The sequence below is a fragment of the Camelus ferus genome, chromosome 15 (genome assembly GCF_009834535.1).
Source record: "Camelus ferus isolate YT-003-E chromosome 15, BCGSAC_Cfer_1.0, whole genome shotgun sequence".
In the NCBI taxonomy this organism is placed as follows: domain Eukaryota; kingdom Metazoa; phylum Chordata; class Mammalia; order Artiodactyla; family Camelidae; genus Camelus; species Camelus ferus.
This window is the reverse complement of record NC_045710.1, coordinates 10,840,548-10,853,880: the sequence shown is the minus strand read 5'-3', so window position 1 is coordinate 10,853,880 and position 13,333 is coordinate 10,840,548. Positions and strand designations below refer to the sequence as shown.

The window sequence follows — 13,333 nt, the reverse complement described above, 5'->3', positions numbered from 1 at the left end:
CCAGAGTGGACCATGATCTTGAACCCCTCTGTTTTTATTTTTTATTTTTTTTTATTTTGGAGGAAGGTAATTAGGTTTGTTTGTTTGTTTGTTTATTTTAATGGAGGTACTGGGGATTGAACCCAGGACTTCGTGCATGCTACATACCCGCCCTACCTCTGAACTACACCCTCCCTCCTCGAGCCTCTCTTGATTGCTGGAAAATCTATATGTTACCCCTTTGTCCTTTGACATTTCTTCCTTTTCCAATTACACATATTTCATGAGCCCTTTTGGCAGGACTTTCTTCCTTAGATATCTGTGTTTTCCTTAGATTTTATGCTATGTTCATGAAATGGGGTAAACACGGACACAATCATTTGGTTACAATTTTCAGTTTTTGGTGATTTTTTTTGAGAATTTACTAAAAGAATGACCTCACTAATGCTATTTTCAAAAGCATTTATTTATGCTTGAGATTTTTGTGTTGAAAAATGAGAATTAACTTACATAGAGTTATCTGAAGATCCCAGCATCTAATTACCACAAACTTACATAAATATTGTTCGTTTGAAAATTTAGCTTTGCTTCATAAGGATTTATAGTTTCAAGCAGCTTCCATATTTAACTTTAATAAATTAAAATTTTCTAAGTCCTAAAAAATATATCTTTTTCCTAGGTATATTTTGAAGATAAAAATAAGAAAATGTGTTTATAATACAGCGTTTGACGTGTAGGAGAATTTCCTGTGGTGCTCACCATTAATACCTTTGAATATTTACCTGATTATGGCTTCATGTTAAAGCAGTTTGCATGAAGAATCATGGATCTTGGGAGACCAAACTTGAAAGATAAAGAAAAGTGCAACTTATATGATTCTGGGGATGTTATAATTCTTTGATTCCCTGAATATCTTAAACCATAAAATGAGTTGTCATGCTGAATAATTATAGCTAATATTTGCACAGCATCTTACAGTATTCTACACAGTGCTTTTATACTCATTTCAATAGTCCTTGGAAGAATCTCATGCAGAAGAGATGATTATATTATTGTTGTTGCAGGTGAGGAACACAGACTCGTAGCTAAAATGACTTGCTCCAGAATAATGGGGGGGCGGGCGAGACAGTGTTTCACATTTGTTTGGGTCTCATCACTCACCACTTACACCCTGTATCTTTTGAGAGCATCAGTAGGCCACGTTGTTATTTTGGCCTGCTCTCTGCTACAAATCCTCAAGACTGTGTCTCCATCTTTATCAGTAAGTCCCAGCCAACAAAGCCGTGGGGAAACAGGCCCAGCAAACAGCTGAAGCCATCACGCCACGGGCCCAGGTGCCCACACTCCTTCACTTTGGTAGAGAAGGGGCAGCTCTGGAGAACCAGTCATGGAGGGAGACTGGTGCCTTGAAGAGCAGAAGGCCACCCGGAGTGGCCACAGATGAAGAGAAGACCACCTTGCGATGCCAGTCTCCGGGGAACGTCTCGGGAAAGAGCCAGAGTGTATTTGCAGGGCCTGTCACTTCCTGAGTCCTTACCTAACTGGCGCATCCTTCCCTCTCTTTCATCTTGGAGACAAAATCTTATGCCCTTCCCTTGCTCGCCCCTACAAGACCTTCCCCTGGGGAGCGAGTTCAGATCCTGCAACACTTACGTGCCCTCCATAGCTGTGTCATGTCCTGGGGAGGCTTCACTTTAAGACGATCTTGGGAGATGTCAAGGGGAACATTGTGTGTGTGTGTGTGTGTGTGTGTGTGACAATAAGCCTAAACTTTCTAATACAGACAACCTACTAGTTTAAAATAATAAACATGCTTTATAAATTATTGCTTGAGCTATTTTATGCCTGGAATCCCTCTTATCGTCCTTTGTGATTATATTTCTAGTATTTTAGTACTTTTGCATCTATAATTTTTGCTGTAATTCTTCAAATTGGTGCTCCTTCCTCTCCTGTATTATTGGGGAGACCTTTCATATCCTTTGAGCTTACATAAGCAGCATCTTTAACTGTAGAAACTGGCAAGAATCATCATTGTTTTAAGGAACACAGGTCTAGATCCTCCCAAAGGGCTCAGAGCACTTGCTGGATTGCCGTATTCTCTCTGATATAAGCCCCCGCCCCATAGGAGAGAGCAGCAGGTAGCTGGCAAGTTCCCTGAGATTGACCCAGTAGCAGGTCACATTAGAAGTGTAGCCATGGAGTCACTGAAAAGAACGTGGAAACCAGAGTTCCCAGCTTCCCTAAATACAGCTCTGGACTCCCAACCGGTTTCCTCTTCCACCCATTGGCTGTGAAACCACTGCTGTGCTCACGGAAGCTCTGAGACTTGCACATCTGCAGATATGTGTCAGCCTACTCTTAGCTGGAGGACATTCCTCTTTGTCTCAACTCTCTCTTAGCCATGATCACTTTTTCCTTTAAAAATAAAATAAAATAAAAGTTGTACTTCTGTAGGATAACCTGTGTGTTTTTAATTTTCTGAACACCAAATCTTGAAAGAGATTTTTTTTCCTTTGCTTTGACTGTCAGAAGCTTAGATCCAAATCGATGTCATCTCCAGCAAATGTGAAAATCTTGTGGCCTGGATGACACATAATTCATGTAGTACTTGCCTCTCTGCCTTTATTTTACTATTCTACTTTTATTTTCCTGTTCCCCCCAGTTTCATTATGTAAGCATTTGCTTTCTTTAATAGTGTATAATGGATTATCTTAATTTTTTTTTATTGAACAAGATAAAGTATTTTTTAAAAATCCTCATTAATTAACGAAGCCATCTCACTAGTAGCGTGGTTTCCAGAAATGTATTTGGCATGCACGTAAGAGCTGTTTGAAAAGATTGGAGAGTCTCTGTCATGAGGAATATGGCTAGTGGTTGGCGGTGCAGTGAAACTTCCGTGGGTGGGGGGTCTTCCCAAGTGGAGCCCTAGATCCAATTAAAAACAAGCATGGCCTCTATCCAGTGACCATTTGTGTGATGCTAACCCACTTTGCAGTCCTTAAACCAGAATATACTTCTGTGAATTCTTGTCCACCTTGGAGGGGAGCAGTAAGCATTATATATGTATGTATTTATGTATGTATTCATTTATTTGCCGTGAAGAAGATGAACTATTTCTGTCCTTATTTGAGGAGCTTGTATTGAAATGCATTTTCTAGGTTCCATAAGACTGGGCTTAACCCCTAATACTGCATAAGGCCCCATAATCATTGTTGTTCCAGATAGTTCCTGTTTGGGATGTGAACCATCGGAATACACCTAGAATAGTTCCAGGTGAATTGCCCTTGGTTGTTGTTAGAATCGTGTTTCAAAATATTTGACCACGTCAGCTAGCCAGCTTAAGTAACCTTTTGAACAGCAAGAACTCTGCAGCCAGCTAATATTTGGACGTCTTTCCACGTGTTTGTGTCAGTCTGTTACTAATTTTAAAGGCTTAATGTATTTCCCACCCAGGTACTCTGACAATAAAATCATACACAAGACAGACTTTTAGGAGGAAGCTAAATCCATTCAGGCTCTCTTGTGACACGTTAATAGCACAAAACTAGGGAAATTAAGAATATTTAGCTTCCATTAAGGCATTTTATGTGAAAGTCAGGGCTGCTGCTGAACAGCAGAATCATCTTCCTGCAGGAAGTGCCTCCGGGTCTGAGTTGGAATTGTTCATTAAATTGGAAACAGATTGTTTCCTGCAGACCCAGGAGGGTTTGTGATTGTTGCCCGGTGGCAGGGATGGACTATACCAGTTCTGAATTTTAACTTGTCAGAACCCATCACATACAGGGCTTCGCTCAAAAATATCTTAAAAGGAAACGTGCATAAAGGCAAAAGGGGAAGAAAAGAATGACAGAAAGAATAAGGAAGATTCTTTTGAAAGAGAGAAGCATGGTATTTACCTCTTGGTGTGTGTGTGTACATACATGTGCATGCATGTGCAAATATTCATATACTTCAAGGTGGGTGAAGTCTGAGAAGTATCTATTCCATCCTCTTCCCAACTCATTTTTTCAGTATTTTTAAGGGATTTAGAGAAATGCCTTCTTAAGAGCACAGCACCCAGCATCAAACTGCAGCTCCATAAATATGTATGGAATGAATGAATGGTCAAGTGGCCTTCTGAAGAAGATGCTTTAATGTCTAGAGCAGAGGGCAGTAGAAATTTTGTTATTTACTTAAATAATAACTACATTTTCCCTATTCTTTTGTTTTTTAGATTGAGATGCAGATATGTAGCAAATTTGTATTTCTCTGTAGATTTGATTTACCCTTGCAAATGCTCCAGGCTTAAATTTCATTCAGAATAACTTTCTGGATGTTATACCTTTTCATTTTTACAGTTCACGAAGTACCTAATGTCATTACCGTTGAAATGTCAAATTGCAGGAGCCTGGGGGTTACTCCTCTGAGAAACACAACCTCCTATATGGGCTAAGAGGGGTTCCTGTGTTTTCTAAACTCTTTTCCTCAGAAACTATAAGAAACTTACCTTTCTGGACAAATATTTTAATAATGACCTCTCTGTTCTGCTTGTCTATTGACATGGTATGTTCCCACATCAATGGAACAGAAACAAACAAAGCTGAAATATTAACTGTAAGGATTCAGGGGATTCGTGAAGGGGAAAAGGAAACATTTTGTAGAATGTACCTAAACTCTGCCTCCTGTAACTAACATACCTGATTCTTTGAGTAAAAAATAGTTGCTGAGTTATCACTTGTCACCCGGTATAAAGATGCTTTCTCTTGGGTCTTCAGATGTGGCTGTAGGGGTCCAGTGGTGTTTATGCAAGTTAGTCAGTTATGTCCAGTCCTTTAAGAAGTCTGTTCTTTAAACTGCTAATTGTATTTGGTTTTGTGTTGCCTCTCCTAGGTTTGCTGGGATGGGAAACCTGCTCAAAGTCCTTACCCGGGAAATTGAAAACTACCCACATTTTTTCCTGGATTTTGAAAGTAAGTGTCCCAAATTAAAAGACTGAAATGATGAAAATAACTTGTGGATAGTGGAGTTATAAAGACTGTGTGTGATACTTAAACCACATCTAAATGTCACTCTGCATTTCTTTCTGGGTCTTCAGAGATTAATTCTTTCCTTCCTTTTCATTTATATTTTTAAAGACCTCCAAAGAACATCTTTTTAACATGCCTATGATTTTCTTTGATTTTTGGAAGAAGTCAGTTATTGTAGCCCTAGCATAAATCATCATCGTGTATTTTCTTAATAATTTTCATGAATTACTATGTCATATTCTAAAGGAAAATGGTATACATAGTAATTTGCACAGATTAACATAGAACAAATATCACTAGACGTGAAAGAAAAAGTGATAGATACCAGAAATGACACTTACAGATTATTTATTCTTTAGTCATCTCTATCTGTTCTTTATATATTATTTGATAATACAAAACTGTTTCAGGATTTTGAGATATACTGCTTTCATCTGAAAGGTTATGTTTCTTTTATCAAAAACTTTAAATATTTTTTCTAAGGATAGAATGGCCTATGAATCATGACTGAATAAGTAGAGAGATTCTCATCTTGTTATTTTTTTGATTGAATATATTTACAAATGAGTGACAAACTCATATTTAATCAACTAAGCTCATGATTCTACATTGACTCTTGGGTTCTCCTCTTTTTGAATTTCAGTTCCAATACCAAGCACAGTTAAATGTACTATGTCCCAGTAGTCACAATCTGTTGCAAACTGTAATCTGCTTTAAACTTGAATATTTCAAGTATTTGATTTATATTAAAAATAAATTAGACCTTCTTTACATGTAGACCAAAACTTCTAACAGAGATTTTCTAAGTAAATGCTAGAAGACCCTTCCAAGATACAGCAGACCAAAAGGTGAAAGTTCACTAGATGTATCATTTTTAGAATCAATGATATATCTAAAATACTTATGTGAAAAGGAAAGTGTCCCCAAAGCTCATGCATTCTGAAAAAAATTTTTACTCTAGATTATATTTAATGAAAGAGATCTCATTTCTGATTTAACTCATTTTGCTGTTTTTGTTCTTGTTATTTGGCTGGGTTTGGCTGGGTTTGACTGGGTGTGGTTGGTTTTGGTTGAGCTTGGCTGGGTTTGGCTGGGTATGGTTGGGTTTGGTTGGGCTCCGTTGGGCGTGGCTGGGTTTGGTGGGGTTTGGCTAGGCCTGATTGGGTTTGGTAAGGATACAACGGGGAGTTCAAGAGCCAGATTGATCTGATACTTCAAAAAGAATGGGCTTTTTTAACTGACCTAACCTTTGCTACTCCTCTACAAAACACATATCTTTGTTGGTTTTGTTTTTAAAAGAAAGATTTATTAATACCTTTAAAGAATTATTATGAAATAAATTACCCATTATTCCAACATCCTAATTTTACTACTTGCCTTTTTAGTTGGTTCTTTCCGTTTCTTAACATACGCACTTCACACTGTTTCATTCAACATCCACAAAGCCCAAAATGGTTGTCTTCACTCATTGCTTTGGCAACATACAAACACCTAGAAGAGTTACATGCCTTTTCTTTTTTGGAAACTCTGAATTCTCCACATACCTATGTGTGCTTCTCACAATGCCTACCGGAATTCACTGGCCCCATTTGCCTACCTAGCTGTTCTTGAATTTTGGCTTTCCATGCCTCCGTGAAGAATAGTGTTGAGTTCTTTGTCAAGTCTAATTTTAAAGTCTTTTAAAGTGATAAAAATAAAATCTGCAAGGATTTAAAGCAGTAGTTTTCAACTGGTGTTCTCTGGAGCATCAGAGTTCGGAGGTGACATCTCAGGGGAACCCCTGCCCCCCTACTGTAGCAGTGGGGCCTTTCTTTCTCTCTCTGAGAACCCGAGGATCTGATCTGCTCAGTCTTGTACTTTGGACATTTTCTTAATATCTTATTTAAAGAAAGGTCACAGTGGCCAAAGAGAACATTTAAAAATCTTAAATTTTGATGATGGCTTATGGTACCAAAACTCCATTTGTAGATATACTATAATTTCCTCAAGAGGGGGAAGTGTGGACTGGATTCCCGTGTCTGGTGGTTCATTACTAGGATCATAACTATAGTATTTAAGGAAAATATAAAACTATACATTTATAGAAATGTATAAAATCCTATTTATTTCCCCCTCAATCCCAAGGAAAAGATTAACATTATTTCACTGAGACTGAGAAGATAAATTACTGGACTAAAGTCACACAGGGAATGCTGGGGGACTCAGGTGGGAACACAGATGTCTTTGGTTTTCCTCCTTTCTCTGCTTTGCTTCCTTTAAGTCTTATCAAATGGCAGCTTCCTAGAAGTACGACTCTCTTCCTGATTAGAGAGAGAAGTCTTAATCATCTACAAACTAGGACATGTCATGAAAAACAATTTTTTTTTTTTAATTTGGTTTCTTAATCCTGCAAATCCTACGTCCCTGGGCTGGAAGGGTGGGGAAGACCTGCTGTGGTTATGATTTTCCCTTGAGTCTGTAGGTTTCTGCTCAGTACAGTAACAGTATGTCAAGTATGGTTCTGAGCATCCATGTGAACCAGGTGGCATCCAGGAGACAGAACTAAACAAGAAGAAGCATTGCCCAGTGAGGCCCCAGGCTGGTGTGGAGGATGATGTAGGACACAGTTCAGGACAAAATAAAATAAGGGGCTTAAGAGAGGCATGGCGTGGCCCACTAGCAGAGGGAGAAAGCATGCATCTAATTTTAGGAAATAGATGACTGTAGACGGAATTAGAGCAGTCTTCTTGCAAAGGCGGCGTCTGAAATGGACTTTAAACAATGAGGTTTTTTTTTTTTTTTTTCTACAGACATAGAAGTTTTCCAAAGAGAATAATTGAAATCCCTGAGGGGAAACTGAACAGGCCAGAGCTGAGCAGATGGGAATTCAGGTGTGCTTATGCTTAAGGGGAGGCTGAGAAGTTAGAGGATCTGGGGGAGAGGCTGCATGGAAGAGGAAGCAGGACATCTTATTGATGGCAGGGCCTGGGCCCCATTTGGTTTGGTGACAGCGCTCAGCCTGTACTGAGCGCGGTGCTCAGGGCACTGAATGAGCCTGAGTAACAGGTGCTGACCATGTGAAGGAACAGAATAGATCAGGCTAGATCAGGCAGCCAGGAGAGCACAGACATTCAAGAAGGAGAGAGGGTAAATGGATTCAAATGCTCAAAGTGGTCAAGAAGGATGAGGCTTGAAAAGGGGATGACGAGTTGGGCAGTTAGCTGCCCAGCAGATTCAGGATTTCTTGCTTTGAGTACAGAAGCTGGATTGCAAAGAGTTAAGGAGTGAGCAGTGGAGGGTGGGGGGGAAGGCTGAGGAGCATTTAACAATAGCTTAAATGCATGTGGCACCTCTACTTTGAGTGTTGAATATTCTTTTTGAAGTCAGTGATGGAATATAATTGAACTGGGTCAAATAGATATAATTAAGCTGGGTCAGAATATAATAGAAAATTAGACACATCTGTCCTTAGGTTTTCCAGTTGTGTAGATCTGATTTAATTTGTTTGACCTTTGCAGTGAGTTCTGCAGTTTATGCTCACATTTCTACTCAGTCGCTTAACATCTTTCTTTATTGTTGTTTTTTTATCCCACCACTTCTTTTCTTTCCATGAGCAGAAGTTTTAAATTTTGATGAAGTGTGATTTATCATTTTTTCCCTTTTATAGTAAGTGTCTGCTCTACCTATTTTAAGAAGTCACAGCCTGTTCCACAGTCATAGAGAGATTCCATGCTTCCTCAGGAAAGCTTTAGAATTTTAAGCTTTACATTTAGATCAATGATCAATCCTGAGCTAATTTTTGTACGTGTTGTGAGAGAGATGCTGGGCTTATTTCTTTTTTTGTGTGTGTGATATGAAATTATTCCAGCACAAGTGGATTGCTTTAATGCCCTTATCATAAATCGGTTAACTGTATTATGTGTGGGCGTAGTTCTGAACCTTTCACATTTCACCAATTAATACCAAAACGTAACAACTCATAAGTCTTAAAGTCAGGAAGAGTAAGTCTTTCAACTTTGTTCTTTCTCAAGATGTTTTGACTATTCTAGCTTTATTTTTCTAAATAATTTTGTCTTTTATCATCAGCTTTTAATGTCTACCAAAAATTCTTGCTGAGATATTGATTATAATTACATAAAATCTATAGCTCAGTTTGGAGAGAATTGGCATTGGGCAATATTGATTCTTCTCACCTATGAATGTGGTCCATCTTTCCATTTGTTTAGATATTCTTTAATTGCACTCAGCAATGTTACAGTTTTTAGAGGTCCTGAATATTTTTTTTGTTAAATATACCCTTAAGCATGTCATATTTTGACCAACCATAACAGCTTTCTTGTGCTTAGTGTTTGCAGTGGTATATGTTGCTCCATCCTATCTTCCTTTTTTATGGTGTGTTTCTTGTAAACAGCACGTAGCTGGCCTGAGCTTTTTCATCCAAGCTGATAATATCTACCTTTTAACTGGCATGTTTAGTCCATCTATGTTTAATTATTGTAGATACATTTAATTAATGCTTGTCTTTGAGTGTACCTTGGTGTTGATCTCCATTTTCTATATCTGCTTTTTGTATCTCTCTCAACTTTTTCCTGCCTTTTGAATAAATCAAATAATTTTTAGTACTCTCTTTTGCCTTTTCGGCTGATTTTTAAAATTATGCTTCTTGGTGCTTCCTTTGGAGATGACAATAGACATCTTTAACTTACTGCCATCTGCCTTCAAAATGTATTCTTTACTTCATGAAGCATTTAAGAAACTTATCGCAGGACACTTCCAATCACTACCCTTCCACCCTTTGTGCCCTTGTTCTGTGTTTTGTTTCTATGTATGTACATATGCTATCAACTCCTCATTGCAGTATCTTTTTTCAACTTTAAACTCTCAATCGTCTTTTAGATGTGTGTGTTTGTATTTATAATCTTAATAGATCTTTTATATTTACTGACATAGTTTGTCTTTCCAGTGTTCTCCATTCCTTTTAACATATTAGCCTAAAGAACTTCCCTGCGGTAAGGATGTGGGTGGCACCTTAGGCTTTTGTTATGTGTGTCTTACTCAGTTTCTGGCATAGACCTGGGCATGAAATATATAAGCTTAGGAACTTCGATCTCTTTATTGATGCTAATTCAGTAACTATCTGCAGAGCGTCTCCTGCATCCTGGCATCAGGCAGGAATAGCAGAAGTAGGGGTGGGGTCTTGGTGGGGCAGGGAAGCATGGAGGGATGATATAGGGCACATAAATATAGGAACATCAGAAGAAGATGACCTCTTTTTCAAGGAGTAACTTGATTGGGAAGATCAGATGCAAACACTTTGAAGAGACAATAGTACAGGTAGCAGAGAAGAAGTCTATAATATTAGAACAGAGAGCAAGTGTTAGGCTAGCCAAAAGAAGTACAAGTTCTAGGGTGGGCTGAAGACATGTGTCTTAGAACATAGCAACTGAAAAGAAAAAAGATTTTCTTATAAGAAAAACCCACCCTTATGGGCGTAATAGGAATGCCAAAAGTAATAGTGGTGATTGATGGGAAAGGAAGGGGGAGGTGTTAAGAGGGAAATTCTAAAGCCTTCAAACCATTGTCCTCTCAGAAAGGCTCTGAGTGTTTTGATCTGTTAGGACCACAGTCTCCTACTCCTTAAAACAAAGAGGGGCTGCTATCAGATTAGGCGATCTGGGATTTCTTTATCGACCCAGGCTACTTCTTGCTGCTAGTGATCTCCTCTTTCATCTCTCCTTCTCTGGTACCCTCACATCTGCTAGGGTAGTTCGCAGAGGGCTAGATAATCTTGGGAGGGGAAAGAGGAAAAAATAGGGGATGTTTTTGGTCACTTTACAGATGAAACAAAAAACAGACAAAAAGCAAAGGAACCAAGCAGACCTGGGAAGCAATTTGTTTACACCAACGCAAGGATCCATTCACAAAGATTCTTTAAATTGCTAGCACTTTTGCTTTTCAAGTGCTTTTCATCTGTCAGCATCCTCATTACAGACTGTAGACCCCGCAGGACCATAACAGGGAGGAGACAGGGCTCTTATTCACTTCCCTCCCTTTACTAAGAGTTAGTATGAGGCCCAGAGAGATTAATTGGCTTGCCTTGAGGTCTCATATTCAGTAAGTGATAAAACTGGTCATAGAACCTGCGTCTCCAAAACTGCATCCTTGGAGTCCTCCTTCCCCCTGTGACGTCACAGGGGTCCCACTGCCCGTGAGTGAAATAAACGAGGCTCGAAGTATCTCGGCGCTCCCTGCTCTTTGCCATTCCTCATCTGATTGTTCCACTGGGAAAGGGGTCTGGCATAGGAGGACTAATGTTCCTGTACAAATAAATATGTCAGCCCAGTCACACTTACACTTTCCAATGGGCCTTTGCAATTTTATGTTGTTTCTGTGAGCAGAGAGTATTCTGTTATAAATCATTATCACTTTACATCCCCAATTGTTAATAGTAGATAGTTATTTATGTTTCTCAGTTTATCCTGAAGGGGAGAGGGGTAGAGAAGTGAGGAAGTGGGTGGGGGAAAAAGAAAGCTATGGGTTTAATTTATGGCTTTGGCGAGTCCTTCCTGCTGGAGCTTTTCTCCAGTGTTTGTACGGCGGCCAGTGGGATGTGGAGACAGGGATATTGATGAAATGCCAGGGCTTCCTTCAAAGCCAAAGACATCTCCAAATAAATTGTGTCTTCTACTCACATTATCTTCAGTTAATTTGTTTGATTCTCTGTCGGCTTTTCCACACGGTCCTGAATAGGTTGTTATGGGAAGGTAGGTGTGTTCCTGGTGCTTGTGAAGACGGAGTGTGTCCTTGGCTGATTTACAGAGATAAGGACGCTTTGATTTGACAGCCCTGGGGTCTGTTCATCAAAGATGTTCCTTCCTAACAAACAAAGCCCGCGGCCACCTTCCTCCCCATCCCTGCAGTGGAATGCCAAGCATTCTGCTTTCAGTAAATATCCTAGTCCTCCACCGGGAAACCTCTGCCTGACCTCGGTGCTCCAAAATGCTGACAGTTCGTATCCACCGTCACCAGCAAATTGAGCCAAAGGAGGATAAACAGACTCCCTGTAAACCAAACGAATACTGTTTAACTCTCTTAATTGATAAGATGGTATTTTTCCATTAAAAATTCTAAGCACTTGGAATTCAGCAAGTTCTTGACAATAAATATATGTGCTCAAGGTCACGATGCACATGATACATTTTCATACTTTCCACAATAGCAAGTCCAGAATAGGGGTTTAAATCATCACCCGGGGAAAGGCCTGGATAGGCTTGCTCAGGCCTCCAAGAAGTGTTGGTTTCTGAAATTGCCTGTGTAAATCACAGGGGGGTTTAACAGCTTCATTGTGAGACAGGAGCAGCCCACCTTTCCGTAACCGCTCTCCTCAATTTCGATGAAATAACTGGTGATGATTAGAAATTTAGAATGTGAATCTTAGAAGAAACCTCACCAATGAATTCACGGGCTGCAACTGGAAATAAAGACCCATCTCCATCATTAATATTATCGGCGTGCCTTTCTGTGTGTGTGTGTGTGTGTGTGTGTGTGTGTGTGTGTACCTTTGACGAAATGTCTTTGTGTTAAAAATAGGAAAACAAAACCCGTAATTCAGAGTTCATGTCCTCTCAGCAAATGCTCCAGGAGGGTGCCGATAGGTTAAGTATAGTCACCTTCTCAATCACTAATTCTTCAAGGTCTTTTTGCAAGATGTCTCTTCTTGACATCTGAAGACACAGTACATTTCAAGCCTTGGTGGCCGGCTGAGTCTGAATTTGGAGAATGCCAAAAGTGTAGACCCCAAAGCCTCTCAAGGGACTGTTCCCAGAAAGCAAAATCATAACAGCCTTAGAACTGGGACAGCAAACATCAAATGCAGTTTCTCACTCATCTAATATTCTAGCAGCGTGCTAACCACACCGAGGGGACACGGAGGGCGTAGATAAATGAAGGACAATTTAAAAACACAAGCGCTAATGGAAATGTGAATAGCCAACCTGACTGCAGGTAGATGTGTATTATCTTCATGGTAACGGTGAGACATATAACTGTATAAAAGCCATTCGGGGAGAAGAGACAGGGGAGCGGACCTAGAAGTAATAGGATCTTCCAACACCCACGGTCTCCACCACCTGGTCAGTTTCCTCGTTTATTTATTGAGTCCTGACTTGTAAGTGTCTCCAATTGGTAAGGGATATGGGAGCCCTGAGGACAAGAACACAGACCCTGTCTGCAGAGATCTCAGAATTCAAAGACAAGCAGAAAAACCACCACAGAACAACATGAGAAGTATATTTAAAATATTTGTTTCAACTGTGCAGCACGTTTTTCTACTGGTATCTACTACGTGCCAGCCTAGGTCCTGGAGATTT

General features: G+C 39.6%; 1 protein-coding gene across 3 annotated transcripts in view; it reads left to right on the top strand.

Moving 5' to 3' along the window:
* The window catches only part of CYRIA (CYFIP related Rac1 interactor A), a 96,665-nt gene that overhangs the window by 64,714 nt on the left and 18,618 nt on the right, over window positions 1–13,333 (top strand). For all 3 annotated transcript variants that reach the window (XM_032497064.1, XM_032497066.1, XM_032497063.1), the window contains one exon: window positions 4,849–4,928. In XM_032497064.1, the coding sequence (XP_032352955.1) occupies window positions 4,859–4,928 (70 nt within the window). In that variant the 5' untranslated portion in view covers window positions 4,849–4,858. The remainder of the gene's footprint in view (window positions 1–4,848; window positions 4,929–13,333) is intronic.